This window comes from Aotus nancymaae, unplaced genomic scaffold (assembly GCF_030222135.1).
Source record: "Aotus nancymaae isolate 86718 unplaced genomic scaffold, 86718_ANA_hifiasm-v0.15.2.pri h1tg000020l, whole genome shotgun sequence".
Classification (NCBI taxonomy): domain Eukaryota; kingdom Metazoa; phylum Chordata; class Mammalia; order Primates; family Aotidae; genus Aotus; species Aotus nancymaae.
Window position 1 is genome coordinate 34,139,446 of NW_026988432.1, and position 20,631 is coordinate 34,160,076.

The 20,631-nt window shown below is 35.8% G+C and overlaps 1 protein-coding gene and 1 long non-coding RNA gene across 3 annotated transcripts in view; one reads left to right on the top strand and one right to left on the bottom strand.

Moving 5' to 3' along the window:
- The window catches only part of LOC105709055 (uncharacterized), a 35,244-nt gene extending 29,032 nt beyond the window's left edge, over positions 1 to 6,212 (bottom strand). The window contains exon 1 of the long non-coding RNA XR_001105434.3: positions 5,956 to 6,212. This is a non-coding gene — a long non-coding RNA (uncharacterized LOC105709055). The remainder of the gene's footprint in view (positions 1 to 5,955) is intronic.
- The window catches only part of RIT2 (Ras like without CAAX 2), a 375,399-nt gene continuing 360,875 nt past the window's right edge, over positions 6,108 to 20,631 (top strand). Inside the window, exon 1 of one of the 2 annotated variants that reach the window (XM_012440881.3) lies at positions 6,108 to 6,540. In XM_012440881.3, coding sequence (XP_012296304.1) covers positions 6,438 to 6,540 — 103 coding nt within the window. In that variant the 5' untranslated portion in view covers positions 6,108 to 6,437. The remainder of the gene's footprint in view (positions 6,541 to 20,631) is intronic. The other variant, XM_012440882.2, reaches the window with a different exon arrangement.

Genomic DNA, 20,631 nt, shown 5'->3' on the forward strand with positions numbered 1-20,631 from the left:
TTGTCTTAACTTTTAAGCTAGAAAACAATTATTTTAATGTTAATAGCAGGGCTGTGTGATAATATTTGCAGTGGAATATAAAATTATTCAAGCACAATATTAAAAAGCTTCATTGCCTATTTAATCTAATATAATGCCATTTTGCTCACTGAGGTAGTTATAGTAGATCCTTATACAGAATTTGAGCATAATACTATATTCCAATATTTAAAAATTCAAATTGACAGCTGATGGCATCTGCTATAAGATGAAACTTTAATAAAAAGATAACATCAAATTTTCACTGAATAAAATTAAATATTTCTTGGACATTATATTGCAGAATCTTACATGGCCTCAGAGTTATCATTGCAGACATTAATTATAGTTGTCATAAACAGATGAAAGTAAAAAATGATTGAAATCTCTGGGCAATAATCTGCAAATGGAAATTTTCAGGATATTCCTCTGAAATTTGCCACTATAAAGTCATTTTGTTTTTATAAGGTTTAAATATTCACATCATTAGCTTGTCTATGTTTTGATATAGCCTTAGCCTAATATTATTTCATTTACTTGTAAAAGTCAACTTTGACTGACTGAAGAGAAAAAAAAATTACCATCAGTAATATCCATGTCAGATACTATTATGAAGTATATTGATTTAAAAGAAGTCTGAACAATTTTTTCAATTATCATTTTCATATCAGGGCCTGGGCCCAAGACCATAAAAAATATTCAGAAATAATGAAACAAGAGCTCCTCTCAAATAGGTTATAATTTAGTAAATTGTAGAAGCTAAGTGTCAAATTAGTAACTAAACAATAACAAATATTATAGAAATTTAGCTGCCTTCCAACTCACTGCTATTTGAGAAAGTCAAAAAGCATTAATGGATAAAAAGTAAACTTGAGCCAGACCTTGATTTCTCTCTAATTATAAACCTGCGTTATTCACTGTTTTACTTCAAAGTTGGTATTGTGCTTTGCTTAAAGAAAAAGGAAATAAAAATAAAAAATCCAAGCTCTATATTCTATAACATAACTCTCTGTGATTGGTCTATAACCCAGTTTTGGACTATATTCTTATATTCATTTGCATCAGTTATGTTTTCAACTAATAATTTACCAAATACCTTTTATTTTCTAAACTTTCATCACCCTTGCTTTTGTAATCTCCTACTTTGGAGATTTACTTTAAGTCTTAGCCCAAGGCAGTCTTCTTTGTTGACACCTCACTTTGTCTTCCTACTTGGAGTCAGTTTCCTCTTCTCCCGCAATCCTGCCATACTCTGCCCATTTATCTATTCAATTACTTGCCACGTGCTGGCTTATTCTGAAGCCTGGTAGGCAGCTGCCTTTTTCCCCACACCAGGCTCTCATAATTTTGAACTCATGAACTACATTGTGTAATTTTGAACTCATGAACTACATTGTGTTTTCCTTTTTTTTTTTTTTTTTTCCTGAAAGGCTGAACACAGTTGTGCAACGAATGAATTTGAGAATGAGGAAATTAATCTATGTTTAATAAATGAATACATGTTGAATAAATACATGCAAGTCACTTAGATTACATGTAAGATCCATTTTTTTTAGGTATTTCACCTTAGTAAGCCTTCAGGATGAAAGTACCACAAACAGAAGTATTCACACTGACTAAATTTTACTGAATGTGAGTAGGTCAGCGTGTGGTTAAGAAGCCTGTGCTCTGCTCCTCATTCAGAAAATTAGCTTTTTCTTCTTAATCCTTTGGCTTTGATATTATTTTCAGTTTGTACAATGGTCTTACACTTCATGGTGAGAACATGCATGCCAAACATTCATTTATTCAAATTATCAACTAAGTTGATTTGTCTTTTTATTAAGGTATTAATAATAAATTATACACTTTGAAAGGTAAATTTTATTAACAATGACAGTATGTAGTCACTCACTTGGCACAACAAATTCCTTTATTTAACAAAAATATCTTAGTCATCTAGCACATTCCAGGTACTGTGCTATTAAATAAAATTTATGAGAGGTCATTGGTTTGGACTGAGGTTCTACACTTGGCCCCAGCAGGCCAACCCAAAATGGGTTGCTACATTTCTATGTTACCATACCAAAACCTAAGCGAACCAGTTTTGTAAGATCTGACTTTCCAAGAAACCAGGAGAGAGTTGATAGCCAAATCTTCAAGCAGCCAATTAACAAAATAAAGCAAAACAGGAGACTCACATCAACCAGTCAAAAGGGGTTGAGTTAACCTAATCCAGCATGATAAGAAAATCCCCTCTGTTTTCTCTGGTAAAAGTAACCTGAAGAGCTTGATATTATTCAATCTGCTTTTGCTCTACTCTATTTTCTTGTGTTTGGTCAACCTGTTTTACAGAAAGTAACTAGACTACTATGCCCAGTGGAGCTTTTGTCTATTTTGTGGACCGGATGATTCCTGGTTCAAGAATTACAAATAAAAGCTAATCAGGTCTTTAAAACTCATTTTGTTGAAAATGTGTTTTTGACACTGAAACATCCTAGAGAGGTAAAGTTGAATACAGATGAGGTCACATACAGACGAGGTCACAACTTTTTAGTAAGGTGGACTAAAGTGTAAATAAGTCATTGTAAAAAATACAACAAATTCAAATGAAAGGAAAAGTGGCTTTGCAGGCAATAGGGTGAGAAAGTATGTACCAGTAACCGAAAAGGTGAGAAAAGAACTCTTGAATCTCCAAACTTCTCCCCTATATTCTATCAGAGTAACTGGATGCCTTAGCAGTTTTTAAAGGAGTTTAGAACTGTATCGATATAAATAAAACAAATACATTGCTTTTCAGGGAATTGCTTGTTAAATTAGCTTTACCTTTTGTCCTCTGAGAAAGACGAATGGTGAGCAGCAGTAGCCCACAGAGGCGAGGTGGAGTGTACCTGGGCCCTGCTTAGGGAGTTGACTGGCTCTGAATGAACACTGAACACCTGCGTCTTAATTTAATGGAGTCTACCACTCAAAGGATACGATGTGTCATCCAGAAAGAACGGCAACTGCCAGGGAAGGTTGGAGGAAGTGTTTGCAAACTCTTTTCATTTGATAATTTTCCCGAGTGCAAAGCTATCTGTTAGGAAATGATTTTGATTTCTTAAGAACTCTATTCAATCATCATTTATACAACTAGAAGATATGCCAACCCCTGGCCAACACACAAAAACACACAAAACACACAACACAGAATTTTGGGTGTACTGGTCAAGGCAAGGGAAGAGAAATGCAAACTCACAAAAGTCACTGAATAAAACTGAAAAAACAGTAGCATCAGAATGCTTCAAAATTATTCCATTATCAATCAGAAGGTTTTCTAGTCCCTAGTACTGCAGGAGAAGGATCTACGGTGGAGTGCCTTCAAATTTCAAAGAAGAGACAGATAAAGAGGGCTTCATATCTAGGAAAGTCTCCCTGCACTTCATGTTTTTGTTTTTTTCCATGTAAATAGGAAAAGAAACCCTACTAATTCTTATAGGAGGAATATGGACAGATACATTAACAATAGCGAACAAAGGCAATTCACTACTTATATGTCTTTTTCACATCTCACAGTGTCTGTTAATATTTGGAAAGACACTCACTTATTTATCATGAAGGGACATTTCCATGTATTCTTTTCTCTTAATCAACATTAAAATAGTATGGTAAATAAAGAACAGGACCAAGGACACAGCTGGCATGACAATTTCTATGCTTTCTCACCAAATCAGAATGGCTGACATGGAAAACAGAGTAACAGATGGTGGAATAGCTAGAAAGACACATGATTTGCTCAAGGTCATAAGAATTTCAGCAACACAGCTAGAAACAAACAAAAAAACCCAGACCTTGAAGCTAAATGATATTGTTTATATGTACCACTTCATTGAGGAATAAAGTTTCAATTAAATTATTATAGGATAATTATAGCCCTAGTTCTTTATTAGAGTCAATTATGGAAATGATAGTTATATCGGAAGAAAGGCAGGTAGTCCGCTTTGCCTGACTGTACTGTAGGGAGAGTGAGGACCACATTAGAATACGAGACTGAAATGAATACTTTGTGTCCCTATGTGCCATCCTGAGTTACTGGGTTGAATTATTTAAGCATTTGATATATAAATATGTGTACAACAAGGTCTGTCAAGTTGACACTTTAGGTGGATTTCTCTGATGTCAGTGTATAGGATGAATTGAGGACTGTGAAAAGGAACAGAGGGCAGAGATCTTGTATTCAGGGAGAAAAAGTTAAAGAGCTACTTCAGTTATGGAGGTCAAATACTAGAAGAGGTGATGCTAAAATTAGGACCTGGAAGGTGATAATGCTCCCTACAAAGGTAGAGAACACTGTTGACTGTTTTTTGGGGTTGAGAGTGATGTACTTCTGGACATACGAGGTTAAGATTTAATTAGGGTTTTGATGGAGACATCCCAGACACAGTTAGAATCATTTCCGCAGCTCAAAGAAAAAATTGGGTTCAGAATTACAAACTTGGCAGTTACCTATAGAAAGGTGATAAATTGACCTATGGCAGTGAATGAATGCACAAAGAGTAAAAAACATAGAAAAGTGGGAATAGAATAATTGGACAAAGTTTCATTTAAAACCTGATGGATGGTCTGTAAAAGAAAAAAATACAAATTGGACCCCATCAAAATTTAAAACTCCTGATCTTTGAAAGACACTATTAAGAAAAATCATATGCTAGAGGAAAATATTTACAGAATATTTATATGATAAATGACTTACATCTGGAATATATAAAGAATTCTCAAAACTCAATAAGGAAATAAACACCTAAGTATAAAAATAAGCAAAAGACTTGAACAGATACTTTGGCAAAGAAGATATACAGATGGCCAATAAACACATGAAAAGATAATCTTCTCTTCTCAGATGAGTGTTTATAAACAGTAGACTGACAGCAGCACAGACTCAAAGTAATGTAATCATAATATCACATATCCGTGTGGTACTTATCACTGGTCAGACACAGTGTTAAGCACTATGTAACTATTAGCTCACTTAATGGGTTAACAAAGTAGGATTTTAATTAACTATTTACTGATAAAGAAACTGAGGCACAGAGAGGTAAAAGAATTTGCACAAGGTCATATAGCTGGTAAGTGGCCAATTCCAGATTTGAACACAAGCAATCTGGCTCCAGAGCCTGTGCTCTTGGCTATAACAATTTGAAGCCTCTCCAGAAACCAGCAAGTTTATGTTGAGTGCCTACTCCGTGCACACACTGTAGAGCCACAAGAAATGGGTTAAATATAGTTCCTTTCCAAGGGGATCTTAACATCTAGAGAGAAAGACAAGCTTATGCACACCAAACACTTGTCTGCATCTAATAATGATTCAAGCCTTAGAAAATAGCCAATAAACGTGTAGAACATCATCATGTTGATTGAAAGACAGGATCTTATTATGACAATTAGGAATTACTGAAAACATTATAAAACCTCTGTAGTTTAGAAGTTCTTTTGAGAAAAACAAAGACTGCAAAGCTTTATAAGAATTCAAACAGGGAATAATAGTTTGGACATTTAAAAATACTCTTCTACAATCTTTTATGCTACTATAATTGTCAGTAAAAATGTTTATCAGTTATCTCTTTCATGCTTGATAGAGTCCTTCTGATTTAGGCTGTTTCTAATAACTTAATGTAAACAAGCATGAGCCTTGTCCAAACATGACAATGATCTAATTCAATTACCTCCCCCCATGTTAAACCTGCAACTGTCAATGAGCTGAAAAATTCCTGTTAGCTAAGTGTTATTTCAGTAACACTGAAAACCCATTCTTATGAGCCCTGAGTTACCATTCTGTTTTGTTTTTGTTTGCTTTTCCATTTTCCCAGAATGAAAACTGCAATAGAAGAGTGATAAAATGCAAGAATATAAGCAGAAGAAATCCTTATTAATTAATTGACCTTGATTAAAAGAAAATAGTATCTTTGAAGTTGTACCTACAGAAGTCATCCTGTGAGACATAGCAACTCCTGTGAGGTCTCAGATTCATTCCATTCTAGCAGCCCAGCCTGAAAAGGGGTCGAATGTGTGTGTGCCACTAATAACTGTGACTCTGCAGGAGGTAGGCAGGAAAGAGAAAGGAGAGACAGAGAGTGAGGAAGGGAAATGGAGAAAGAATCAGAGGAGGGAGGAAATAAAAATTGAGAGAGAGAGAGAGAGAGATTGTGGGAGACGTGAAAGAATGAAGAATCGGAAGGAAGGAGGGGGGAGATGCAAAAGCCAGATTTTTATTGGAAGCAATTGAAGTGGTTGCTATGAGACCCGCTCGAGCAGAGGACCAGCAGCCAGCCTTACGCTGATGGTTCTTACCTCATACTGAAACCTTTGCTTTGACACAGTTTTAGAGTTGTTTAATATTCGAGCAAGCACCTGACACGGGTGACTTTTTCCTTCTTTTTTTTTCCTCCAGTCCCTCGGGTAAGATGGAGGTAGAAAATGAAGCCAGCTGCTCCCCAGGCAGTGCATCAGGCGGGTCCAGAGAGTACAAGGTGGTAATGCTGGGATCAGGGGGAGTTGGTAAAAGCGGTAAGTTTTCACACCAAATTCTGGGGAAGGAGAGACCTCTATAGAGACAACTCTATAGAGTGAAAGAAAAATGATATTGCTGATGCTGTTAGAGGTGAACTGAGGCAGTTAAATACAGAGTGTCGGTCTGGCAGGATGCTCGGAATTGTCAGAACTGTTAAACCAATGCTGATGAGTCAGGAGAAAGCAGTCAGTCAGTGATGATCCACAGAACTTTAAGAGGATAATTGTTTTCTTTGATTTCATGCTGGGTGATATTTGCTCTTAGTGTATAGGTCTTTTTTAATAATAAAAATATGTATGAAATTGTCATGGTATGAGGAAAATGTTCTCCTATTCTCAAAAATCTTCACATAAAGGAAGTGCTATAAATATTCAATGAAACACACAGTTACAAACACAGACATATACTCAGGACGATCAATGCTAATTGCTGTTTGTTTCTGTCATTAGGAGGTTATTTTTCCTTGTTTGTAGTCTGACATAGTATGTGTGGGCTTTGAATACCAGAAGGAAAGTTGGCTTTTGAAAGTGGCAGTGATTTATGGAATGATATTCATTGTGAGTCCTGTGCAGGGTGATCAAACTAAACTTTGTGGTTAATTAAAGGAGAAAGCTGCACAAATAAATGAAGATGAGGTGATAATAAAGATGAAGAATAGTAAATTTGTTCTGGTACCTAAAGAATAGAAGTGTCAGTTGTTGGGATTCTTTAGGAGCCTAAAAGGCCAAATAGAACAAAATTTTAAAAATTATATACGTAGTAGTTTTTGAGGCTGATCAAATGTTAGACAGCTCAGAGCCATGGCTATCACTAGAAAATAAATAAATATAGCTTTTTATATAAGTATTAAATATCTCCACTGGGAATATATCTTTGGGGATGCTAAAAGGCAGAAGAAATATTATAGTTAACATGGAAAAAAGTATGAAAGCAATTCAATAATTTTAGTGTTGACAAAAACGTTGACAGTTGAAGACAACATTTTTGGCAGAAGAAATTATAAAGCTAACAACTTTGGTGGTGGGGTCACAAGGGATAAGAAAACTGAACAGTGAAGGAAGAGGAAGGAGATTTTGACTTTAGTGGACAGCAAAGGTAAAGACAGCCAAAAACATAACATTCATCACCCCCACCCCTTCTCCTCCCCCCTACAAAAGAGAATTCTCATAAAAATAAAAGAAATAGGTATATCTAAATGTGGTCAGTAGCACAGTGCTTATCAAAGTAAAAAGAAATTATTCATCTCTCCTGGGGAGGGGAAAATGTGAAATGAAAAACTTTGTAATTGTGTATGAATGAGGAATTTTTAAAAAGCCTTCTCCTTCTAACATAATGATTTGAAAAGAAAGGATTCAAAATGGGAGAGGATTTAGGAGAGGAGGGAGAGAAGGGAGGAAGGATAAAGACAACGTGATCTATACAAAATAAAGTTATACTTTACAAGAATCCAGTTAGATACAGTGAGGAAGAGAGAAATAAACAATGTGAGAATAAAATACCAAAGAAGAGAGGAAAACAGATCTAAAAAATACAGGCGAAAGGCCAATCCATGGAAAATGCTACCAGCAGCTTGTGAGGTCAGGGAGATGCTGAAATAGTCCCAATAATGTGCCTCTGTATTGCTTTTGTTTGCTGGCTAGGTATTTGCTTTTTCACCAGGAGGTTGGGGGATGTGGGGATAGAGTGACTGGTTTTTAGCCTACTTCATTTCATTCCATGGAAATGAAACCTGGAAGAAGAGATGCTGGACAGGAACAGCCTTCAGCAACACACTTTTCTTGTGATATTGCTGATATTATAGTGGTGATATTTTGTGTTCTATTTTGATCTCTCCCCAGTATTATTTGTGCTGACTGATCACTGTTACTGTTCCAATGACTATGGATTTTCAATATGACACGTGACTCACAGAGTGGTCTGGCTTGCTCTCATCTTCTCATTGTAAAATAGAAGTCAGTTCATAATTAAGTACTTGAACAAAACTTTTCCAGTGAGATGACAAGACAAGAATTATCACCTCATTCTCAGAGAAAGTTAAGGATAAAGAGTGTAAATAGCTCAGTTGTATTGATTATATATAAATGGCAACCTTGGCTACTACACCAGAGAATATTTTTCATACTACAATTTCACACCTGAAAAATGCTGTCCTTATGACTAAGTGTTTGAAATCACAGTGATAAAACCATCTGGTCCTTGGACTTTTCTCCTGTGACTTATATGATGTTATTATATAAGTACATAAACATTCAAGCACTGATTCTCAATACTAACCTTCTACTGAAGGTTAAAATATTAGCTTTCAATGAACTAAAAATATATATGGTTTATTTTGCCTTATTTAAGCCCAGGCTGGGGTACAGTGGCATGATCATAGCTCTAAAATATGTATTTTAAAAGCTACTTTTCATGTTGAAGACTTAGATCAACAGAGGTATATGAAGGGATTGTACAACCCCATTACCATGGGTTGTGTGAAGAGATTTCCAGGAGAGATCTGCTCTTCTAAAGAAACTAAAGAAGGTGCATGAAGCTATCATCTGTTTCCAATTTTGAGAGTCAGGTCCAAGTCAGCCTTAAACATGGATTAAAAACTCAATTTATGTGACTATAATTTTTAAAATCTTAAAGATTTCTATGCGTATTAATATTTAATTTTTTTTATCTTTTCTTTTTGTAGATATGGGTTATCACTATATTGCCCAGGTTGGTCTCGAACTTATGGCCTCAAACAATGCTCCTGCCTCAGCCCCCACAAAGTGCTGGGATTATAGGCATGAGTCATGATGCCTGGCCTGAGAAATGTTTTTATCTATGTTTTCCTAAAATATATTTTTTTGAATAGGAATTTTTAAAAGAATTTGCAACTTTACTGAAATAGGAATTCCCACAATATTTAAAATATGCCAGTTAATAAATGTACTGTATGTGATAAATTGTAAACCACAAGTAATTAATAAAGTTTATTTAACATGTATTATGCACAGTCCTATTACTAGCTGCTATAGAGAGGAAAGATGAAGAACATAAACATTTATGAAGCCCTCATTACATGACAGGTATGGGCTACATGTACTTTATGCTTATACTCAGTCCTCACCACAGTCAGAGTCGGTATTTCCATTTCAGAGATGGAAAAACAGAAGTCCAAAAAATAACTTGTGCCTGGTCATGGGGGTAATATTTATAAAACAAATATTTATCTTTGTATTTAAATTTTTATATGTAATATTGTTCAAGAGTGTTACTAACTACAGGGAAAACAGGGATACACAAGAATTATTTGGACAATGGCCAAACTGAGGCCTTGAGAGTTGAAGAGACCTGCAAAGGCCATATATAAATCAGTGGCAGAGTCGGATCCAGAATGCAGCCCTTCTGACGTTGTTGAAACAGCTTTTTCATCACTCTCCAATTTTTACAGTGTAAGCTGAATCAAAACTGTGCCATACGAAGTAAAAGATATGTATACAAAGTAGCAGGTGTGTAGGAGTTAACACGTATAGAGATCTAACATATAGGATGAGGACTATAGGTAATAATATTTTATTTGGGGTTTGTGCAAACTAGTAGATTTTATTTTATTTTTTATTTTTATGGGTACATAGTAGGAGTATATATACATATTTATGGAGTACATGAGATATTTGGATACAGACATACAGTGTATAATAATCACATCAGGGTATGGTGTATCCATCACCTCAAGCATTCATCATTTATTTGTGTTACAAATATTCCATTATACTTTTTTTGCTGTTTTAAAATGTACAGTAACTTATTGGTGACAATAATCTTCCTGTTGCTCTATCAAATGTTAGATCTTATTCATTCCCATCTAACCATAATTTTGTAGTGATTAACCATCTCCACTCCCTCTTCCTACTATCCTTCCCAGCCTCTGGTAACCAACATGCTATTATCTCCATGAATTATATTGTTTTAATTTTTAACTTCCACAAATGAATGAGAACATGTGAAGTTTGTCTTTCTGTGTCTGGCTTATTTCACTTAACACAATGATCTCCATTTCCATCCATGCTGTTGCAAGTGACTAGATCTCAGTCTTTTTTAAGGCTGAATAACATTCCATTGTGTATATACCACATTTCCTTTATTAATTCTTCTGTTGATGGATACTTAGGTTGCTTCCAAATCTTGGCTATTATTTATAGTGCTGCATAAATTAGTAGATTTTAGCTGCTGTAGCTGCCGCTCCCCATAAAAAGTGACTATGTGAAATGATGGATATGCTAATTTGTTTTCCTATAGTAAAGATTTTAGAATCTATATGTATTCCACAACATCATATTGTATACCTTAAATATACACAATAAAGTTTATTTTAAACATAATGAAGTTAAGACTCATGACGAGAAAACAACTTAAGAAACAACATACATATAATGTGTATATACACACACATACACACACACACACATACATTCAGTGAAATAACATTAAATGACAGTAGAATAGAAACTTATGTGTACAAACTGTGATTACAACTCAAAACAAAGGAAAAAAACTAAAAAGAGCAATTATCCAATAAATTTCAGTATGTTAGTCACCTTCTTTTAGCTGTCTATGTCATTTTGTTCCACTGGCCACCACCCACCCACCCTCCAAAAATGAAACTGAAAATAATCTCATGGTTATAGTTTTAAAGTTTTATGGAGTCTAAATAACCCTTGTAACAGTTTTAAATATTGACTGTCATAGGTGTTTTGAAACAGCAAGGCTGTTCCTTAATGACAGAGCATGATTAAATGTTGCTCTCCTTGGTGTCCCACCTATTTCTCCAAGTTCAGAATCAAATTATTCAACAGCTTTTATTCTATAATAATAATATCTTATTTTCCCGGTATTTTGGGAAATATCTGCATTTGGGATTTATGCTAAGTTAGATTTTTATTTTATTGATTTTTTTATTTTTATGGGTACATAGTAGGTATATGTATATTTATGGAGTACAGGAGATATTTGTATACAGGCATACACTTAACATAATGATTATATTTTAATATTTAAAGGATATAAGATTCATAATGATCATATTTGGCAAAATAAAATATTATTGCATAAAATTGGGGTAAAAATAACATTTTACCTATTCTGTATTATGATCTTACTTGATAATAAAAATAAAAAAGCAAGTAAGAGAGGTATCTGAGCACAGAAATATCAGGAGATTTGCCTAAGAGTAACAGAAGTAGGAAAGTCAGAAAGCAAGGACTGGACATTGATGCAGGCTTTCTAATGCTACATTGTTTTTCTATCAAATTGTGTGGGAAAAGCAGATAAAAGTTCCAAGTGTCAGATGAGAACTATGTGTCCTCCTCTGGTCAACAGGACACATCTTGGAATTACTTGGTTAAGTGTTGTCTTAACATACACCTTCAAGTGTGAAATATTTATGAAACACTATGCAAGTCACTGAGAAGGGAGAAGGTGTTATTCATAACTATGATTTCAGATGATTCCTGAGCTCTGGGAGTGCACCATGTCATGGTGGAAAATTTGCTGTAATATGTCATACAAAACAATAACCTTATATTAGGCTTCCAATGTAAGAGCTTTAGAAACTCAGGATAAGGGGTGACTATAAGAGATATGAAAATCGAGAAGAAATTGCCGGGCTCTGTGGCTCAAGCCTGTAATCCCAGCACTTTGGGAGGCCGAGGTGGATGGATCACGAGGTCAAGAGATCGAGACCATCCTTGTCAACATGGTGAAACCCCGCCTCTACTAAAAATACAAAAAATTACCTGGGCATGGTGGCGCGCGCCTGTAATCCCAGCTACTCATGAGGCTGAGGCAGGAGAATTGCCTGAACCCAGGAGGCGGAGGTTGCGGTGAGCCAAGATCGCGTCATTGCACTCCAGCCTGAGTAACAAGAGCGAAACTCCGTCTCAAAAAAAAAAAAAAGAAAGAGAGTTGAGACGAAATCACAGCAGAGATGGTATTTAAATTGTGTCTTATGGATAAGGAGGATTTTTTGATGCTGAAAAGGAAAAGTATGGGGAGAACTGAGGAAGAAAATTGAACATAAATAGTGTATACAATGGCAAAAAGGGATGTAGGGGCTTATAATTTTTAATGGGAGGATCCTGATAACTTAGTGTCTTTAAGGGATAGTTGAAAGAATATCTTTTGAGATTTGTTCAATAGATAACTTAGTAAACTGTGAAAAAGTTACACAACAAAAACTGAAAGCACAAAAAGGGTTAGGGAACTCAGAATTTATTAGAATGCATCCATTGTGAATTCTTTGTAAAGAGAAAACTCATTTGTAAAATAAACAAACATATTCTCTCCCACGGCCATTTGCAATTTGTCACCTCTGTAAATTCAGTTTTGTGTAGCAGGATTTTATAAAGAGAAAGCAATAACAATATTTCTGAGATAAACAGAAAGCTGCACACAACCAATTCCTTCCACCTCGGTGCATTAGGAAATCATGTAGGAAGTTGAGCCTTTATCTGATGAATTAAATCAAGGCAAACAACCAAGTGCATCATTCATGTCCCGGAGCCTCTGTGTTTTACCTCATTAGCAGAACTTTGAGTCTGACAAAGCTGAACAATTGTCACATCATGCCATGCGTTATCCTAGCCTCATGGAATGTAAGGCAAAAGAAAATAAATAAACAAGGGGAAAGTAAAAAGATTTTAAGATTCCAGGGCCTTCTGTTTTCACCCGTAATTGTTACCACCTTAGTTATACTGTGGACCATCACTCACTGAAATACTGTCAGGAAGTATTAGCCAACAGGTCTAAATAAGGCTCAGCAAAGAGTAATTTGGTATCTACTCACTCAAGTAATTATTGAAAGCAGAATTCAGGCAAAAGGCTCTGATTGACAACATCTCCAAGATTATATGCACTCTGTAGATTTCAAATTGATGAAAGAGTTACTACAACTCTCCACGTGAATACTATGTGATATGTCTGCCCCATCTATGACTGGAGATGAATGAGCATGTAATGATTCCTGAATGAGCCCACGTGCTGCTGGGCTCTTTAGGTTTACGCATTCACTTTGGTGTTCTGCTGACTGACGGTTTATCACATTCCCCTGCCTTCCTATACCTCTAGCCCTGCCTTCATCTTGTGAGGAAGGCATTACTATTTGCATTTTATAAATGAGAAAACTGAGGTACACACACACACACACACACACACAAACACACATGTAATATGGCCCGAGGCACATAGATATTAAATGACGAACCTAAGGTGCCTATAGATGGATGTCTATGTTCAATGTTTACATTCTTTTTATTTTCTCATCAGAAAGTTTTTGTTTTATTGTTTGAAGACATGGTACGGTGAACCTGAGATCTAACTTCAGCTGCATTTTCATAGATGTATTTTAAATATCAAACATAATCATCTATATGAAAATATTTTAATATTTTTAATTTTCTACGCAAACAACAGAGAGTGCTATCCTTATTAAATGGGGTAGTGGGTAGCAGGAAGAGCTCTGACTAAACATTTTAGCCTGGAGGTGCCAAAGACTGGTTTGTTCTTGTCCACTCAGAGACCCTTGGGGGCCTCAACCTCATAGAGAGAAGGTGACGATTCCCTTAATGAGAAACCAAGTAACCCAGTAATTATAGGAATTTATTGAAACCTGGGATCATGCTAACAAAGAAAATAAACAGTGCTGAATAAACCATGTAGATTTTTGAAATTAGGTGCTAATCTACTTAGGGAAGCATATTTTCTTTGAATATATACATTTTGGAGTAATTGATAGAAACTGTTAAAAAAGTGTCTGTATGTGTGTGTGTGTGTGTGTGTATGTGTGCACGCTCATGCACACACGTGCCTAGACCTATGAAAAGCCCACAGATATTACCAAGAATTAGACACAGCCTCCGCCCTGTCCACCAGGGTAACAACATGATGTATAACCAGACTTGTGAGACAATGATAGAGATGTATGGAAGGTATTTTGGAAGCAGTGACAACTACGGCTTAGGAAGTTAAACTGACCTACCATACATTGTTCAGCTGTTCATTAGTAGCATTGAGACTAGAGTCTCCTGACTTCCTGGAGCATGAATTTTTCCAATAGGCCATACTGCCTCCCAAACCCAGTATAAAATCTCACTGGAGATCAAGCTGTTGACTATGACTGATTATTTCTGTGTGTGTCTGTGTGTGTGTGTGTGTGTGTGTGTGTTTGCAGTGTGGTGGGATTGCAACTGTACACACAGACAGTAGTCCACTGTACTGCTTACACACGTGCAAGGTGCACTCTTATCAATGAATTTGGCTATTTGCAAAGCCTGTCAATGATGTCAACTCAATCACTTGGGCTTTGCTCATAAATACCAGCTTTCTGGTGACCCTGACCAAATAGTGCCGTCTGTCCTTCATGTTGGTCAGCAAGGACAAGCTAAGTGCCACTGCTAGCCACTGTGCCAGACATTTCTGCCCTTTCTGCCTACTATAATTCTACTTCAGCTAACACCACAGCATCAGCATGAGAATATTGATAGTTTTGGTCCCCACACACTCCAAGCACTTCAGCATTCTGCCACTGCCAAGTGCATTGGGCAGATAGAAACATGTGCCTGATTCTCACTAAAGTGTGTGTGAAGGATGTAACGCTGAAGTGGAAGTGGAGAATTGGGGACCCCTGGAGATGTTGCATTGAAAGGGAAAGCAGAGTGAAAACGAGATTTGCACTCACAGGAAAAAAATCTTTAATTGAATTGAAATGAAATCGTGTAGATAATTTGTGGTCTTAAAATGGAACACCAAACAAAGGTTTTTATTGTAGTTAGAGAAGTTGTGGTGGTGGTAGATAAGGGAAGTCATTTATCAGAAGATTTCTTGTATATATGAAAGTCAATATTTGGGTAGTCACTTACTGAATGAATCAGAAGTCCTTAGACACCTGACCAGTTCACAGTTCCTCTTAATATGCTTTAAAATCAGCAATCAAGTTTGTGTCTGTGTTCATAAATCTGTGTGAACTCACAAAAGAGGAATGTTTTTTATTTTGTCCAAACTATAACTCTTTCAATTTCTTCCTTCAATGAATGTCAAAATAAAAGCCAACACTTTTGAATTTTGCATATGTCTGACCCTGTTCAAAATTCACTAAATATATTTATTTATCAAATCTCACTAAACCCTGCACTGTAGATGTGGTTAATATCCCTTATTTATAGATGAAAACAGTAAGGTTTGAAGAAGGTAGGTATTTGACTCAGGAACCCAGAGCCTGAGGTGACTACACAGAACTCAGTCACCGCCAGTGAACAGCTCTTAACTACTGTTCATTCACTGTGCTCCCCACCATGCATTCTTTTGATCAACTTTCATTCTGCACAATGAAGCCCCACCATAAAAGTGATGACAGAATGATGTGAACTGGAGGTTTGAGTAACCCAGGAAATCCATATTTGTGTTTTCTCATCTGTAAAATGGAGATTACAATAATAACTACTATAATGGTTCATACTCAGAATATTAATAACAAAATCTGGCACAAGCTATGGGACAATGTTTATAACATAAATGGATAGCGTTGTTCTTCATTATTTACCTTTGACAACACTTGACCTTGCACAGATCACTTAAGCTCTTTGAGTCTTCATTTTCCCCATTAAGGGCTTTAATTAAAATATCCTCAGAGAATTGCTGGGTAGGTGACATTGGAAAATATTAAACAAAAACCATAGATTATAGAGCCCAATTGTACACCTTCATTAAAACTCTTCCTTCCTTCCTTTCTCCCTCCTTCCCTCCCTGCCTTCTCTCCCTCCCTCCCTCCCTCTTTCCTTCCTTCCTTCCTTCTTTTTTATGTTCCTTCCTCCTTCCTTTCGTGCCTCCACCTAAGGCAGTTGACCTCTGTAACATAGGGAATGGTAGTGGCACATCTTTCAGATAAATCCTAGGAAAATACAATTTGGGTTGAATATTGTAAACCTGCCACTATATATGCACCTGCTCTATTCCTGTTCTTGCTCTCTAAATCCTGATATTGATTAGTTTCAGCTTTGGTCTCTTGAGTGGTAATTTCAGTGACAGTAATAATGGTGGTTTGCTAGTTACCTTAGTAAACAATCCCTTTATTCATTCTAATTGACCCATACACACACACACACACACACACACACACACACACACACACACACAGCACAGCCTGTTAGAGAAAGGATTGGAGGACAATTGCCTGCTACAATGGCCCACAAAGGGCCCGATTAGAAGGGTTGACTTTTAACAGAGCATGACTCTGCTTGAATCTGGACTGAAATTAAGTTTTCCAATATGTGTATTGTTTTAATAAATTTTGAGTTATATGACTTATCTTGCATTCTCCATAGTAACAACACTGAACATTTAAAGGGAAAAAGTCATATTTAATGGTTGCAGGAAAATCTAATAATAAGCTACATGCATACAACTTTTGTTTAATTGAAGAAATCAGGCTCTTTATTTAGTAGCAAAAGGGCACATCTTTTATTTGAAACTGTAAAATCTTTAGCTAATTGGTTCCTGCCTATTATATTTATTTTTTATTTACTGTTTAAAAAAAATATCTTACTTTATTCCAACATCATTATCTTAGGATTGAAATAGGTGGGAAACATTAGGCATTTTATATGGGCAAATTCTGAGCAACAGAAATCTGGAATACCTCAGCATCTTTTTTTTTCTCCCTTTCAGTTTTAATTGACAAGTAATAATCATATGTATTTATGTGCTATTTTGATAGGTGTATACAATGTGTAATGATCAAATAATGGTAATTAGGATATCTATCACCTCGAACATTTATTACTTCTTTGTGCTGTGAACATTAAAATCCTCTCTAACTTTTTGAAACTACGCTATAAATTATAGCTGACCACATTTATTATACAGCACTGTGGAACACCAGACTCATTCCTCCCATCTAGCTGTGATTTTGTATCTGTTAACCAAACTCTCCCCATCCTCCCCTCCACTGCTCTTCCCAGCCTCTAATGACCACAGTTCTACTTCTATGATATCAACTTTTTTAGGTTTCACTTACGAGTGAGAACTTTTGGTATTTATCTTTCTATGCCTAATTTATTTTACTTAACGTAATGTCCTCCAGGCTCATCCACGTTGCTGCAAATGACAGGATTTCATTCTTATTTCATGTCTGAAGAGCATTCCATCATGTATGTCTATGACATTTCCTTTTTCCATTCATCTGTTGATGGGCATTCAGGTGTATGCCATATCTCAGTTATTGTGCATAGTGGTGCAATAAACATAGGGTTGTAAGTATCCTTTTAATATACTGATTCCCTTTTCATTAGATAGATACACAGTAGTGGGATTTCATCTACCAATTTTTAAACCCCCATATCCCACTCTTACCTGCTCTTCACACCACTGTCAGTTTGATTGTCCTGAAATACCATTTTGATTCTTCTCCTCCTTGAACAACTAAGACATATTACTTTATTCCAACACCATCCTTTCAGAATTCAAATAGACCCAAACATGTCCTTCCATCATTGTCCCCTATCTTCTAGACAAATTACTTTATTTTTTGTTCCTCCAAATTCTTGGAACTTCTTCCCTGTATTATTCACAAAGTTATTTTAAAATAAGCTCTCTCCTCCTTTCCCTCGATTTGTTAATTTGATCTGTCCTTTCAGATTCTGCACAAGTACTTCTTGCTCCTTAACTTCCTCCCTGTTTACTCTAGTCTAACATCTTCTCTCTTCTTTATAACACTTAAAATTCTTTCTGTGACATTTTGTGCTGGATGATACAAAAATGAAAAAAATTCTTTCTGATTATTATTCCTTCCAATAACTATTTACAATTATGCAGTTTCTTTGAGCATCTGGCTTATGGTCTTAAAATGGCATTTAAATTTTGAATTTGTATTTAATTTGTTATCTCTTTATATTTAATTTTCATGTCTTAGTCTCAAATTCATGAAAAGTAGGAAATATATTTTTGTATTGTCTTTCTTCTATGATACTTATGGGAGTAAATCTCCAAAAATATTTATAAACATAAGACCCTTCTTTCATCTTTGAGGAAATGCAGAGAGCAAGACACCAGGCATATGTAGTAAAATAAAACTAAGCAATATTTTAAAATGTCACAATAGAGCCATGAATAGTAGAGAAAGAAACTGGCACCAAGACAGAAATGGCAGGTGAGTGAGTATAGGGCAGGGGTGTGGCTTGGGAAAAACCTAGACTCAGGCCAGCATTAACAGTCTTTGGTGACAGTGGATTTGAAGATGAAGAAGCCTACCCCCAATGTTTAGGATGCTCAGAAACACAAATAGATCACAGGATATTCGTCCATCAAAATATGGCAGATAGTCACAAACAAGTAAGATATAAATGCTGAGTTAAGGTCTGGGTACAGTGGCTCACACCTGTAATCCCAGCACTCACTTGAGGCCAGGAGTTTGAGACCAGCTTGGCCAACATGGCAAAACAACCGTTTCTACTAAAAATACAAAAATTCGCTGAGTGGTGGTACATGCCTGCAGTTTCAGCTACTTGGGAAGCTAAGGCATGAGAATCACTTAAACCCAGGAGGTGAAGGTTGCAGTAAGCCAAGATCACACCTCTGCACATCAGCCTGGGCAACAAAATGAGACTCTGTCTCCATAAAGAAAAATAATAAATAAATGAACAAATAAATACATCAATGCTGAATTAAAAATAACTGATTATGCACCAACAGACTATTTGAAACAGCATGGACTTTGAAGAGGGACAGGCATGCACTGAAATTCAGTTCTCCCACTAATAAGTCAAGTGACTTTGCTGGTTCTTCCTCTTCTTCTGGATCTCTTAATGTTGCAGTGCACACAGCTTCTTCTCATTTTAATTTCCTAGGGTATTTCATCTAGTCACATGCGTTCAATATAATTTATATACCTTTATATCTTTGTATTAAATTAAATTTATATCTAGATTACATTTATATCTAAATTTATATTGAGATAATTAGACATAATTAAAATGACAAAAATTTTAAAAGACTACAATGCTAACTGAGGGGTAGGGCATAATGCGAGTATGAATTCATACATACCATACAAAATAATTTGACACTCTGTATTAAGATGAAGAAATATGTAACCTGATAATATGATTTAGCAATTCTATTCCTAGTTATATAAACTCAATAGAAATTCCTATGTATGAACAAAGAGACACGGTCAGAATGTTTACAGTGGCATTATTCCTAATGGTCCTCAATTAAACGTCTACATGTTTATTCTGAGTGAATCAATTGTGTTAGAATTTATATATATATATATATATGTATATACACACACATTAATTATACATAGATAAAATATATATATGAGTATGTGCATATATTTATCTGTGAATACGTACATACACATGCACACAAGGAAGAGATCACCATATGTCTAGGTACTCTCCTTTCAGGGGAGGGAGGAGGCAGTGATTGGGAGATGCTCTGGGGAATTTTGAAGCCTGGAAATGAAGACTAAAATTCCTGAAAACTAAACCACTGATCTTCTTTTCAAACTTGTTTACCCCTAGTATCCCTCATATAAATTGAGAGCAACTCCATCTTTCCAATCGCACAGGCCCAAAACGTTGGCCTGATGCCTTACTCCTCTCTTTCCTTCATACTTCCACACCCATTTCAAAAGTAATTTCCTTGGTTTTGTCTTCTTTGTATATCCAGAGGTGTCCTTTTTTTCAAAATTCAGTTGTGAATTGAATTTGAATTTACCATCTTCTTTTGCCTGTATCTATAGTTTTGTGCTAACCCTTCTTCATGTTTCAATTGTCTCCTACAATTTATTAACACAGCAGCTAGAGTGGTCCTTTTAAGCTACAAGTCAGATTTTGTCATCACTGTGCTTAAAACTCTACCCTGGCTCTTGTTTCACTCACAGCACTTTTAACAGCTGGTGATGTCACTTCTGTGATCACATGTCCTACTAACCTCCCTCTTGCTCTCTCTAATTCAGTGATATCAGCTTCCATGCTGTTTCTAAAATACGCCAGACAGGCACACTTCCCTTTTAAGGTCTTTGTGCTGGCTTTTTCCTCTGCCTGGGATACTTTTCT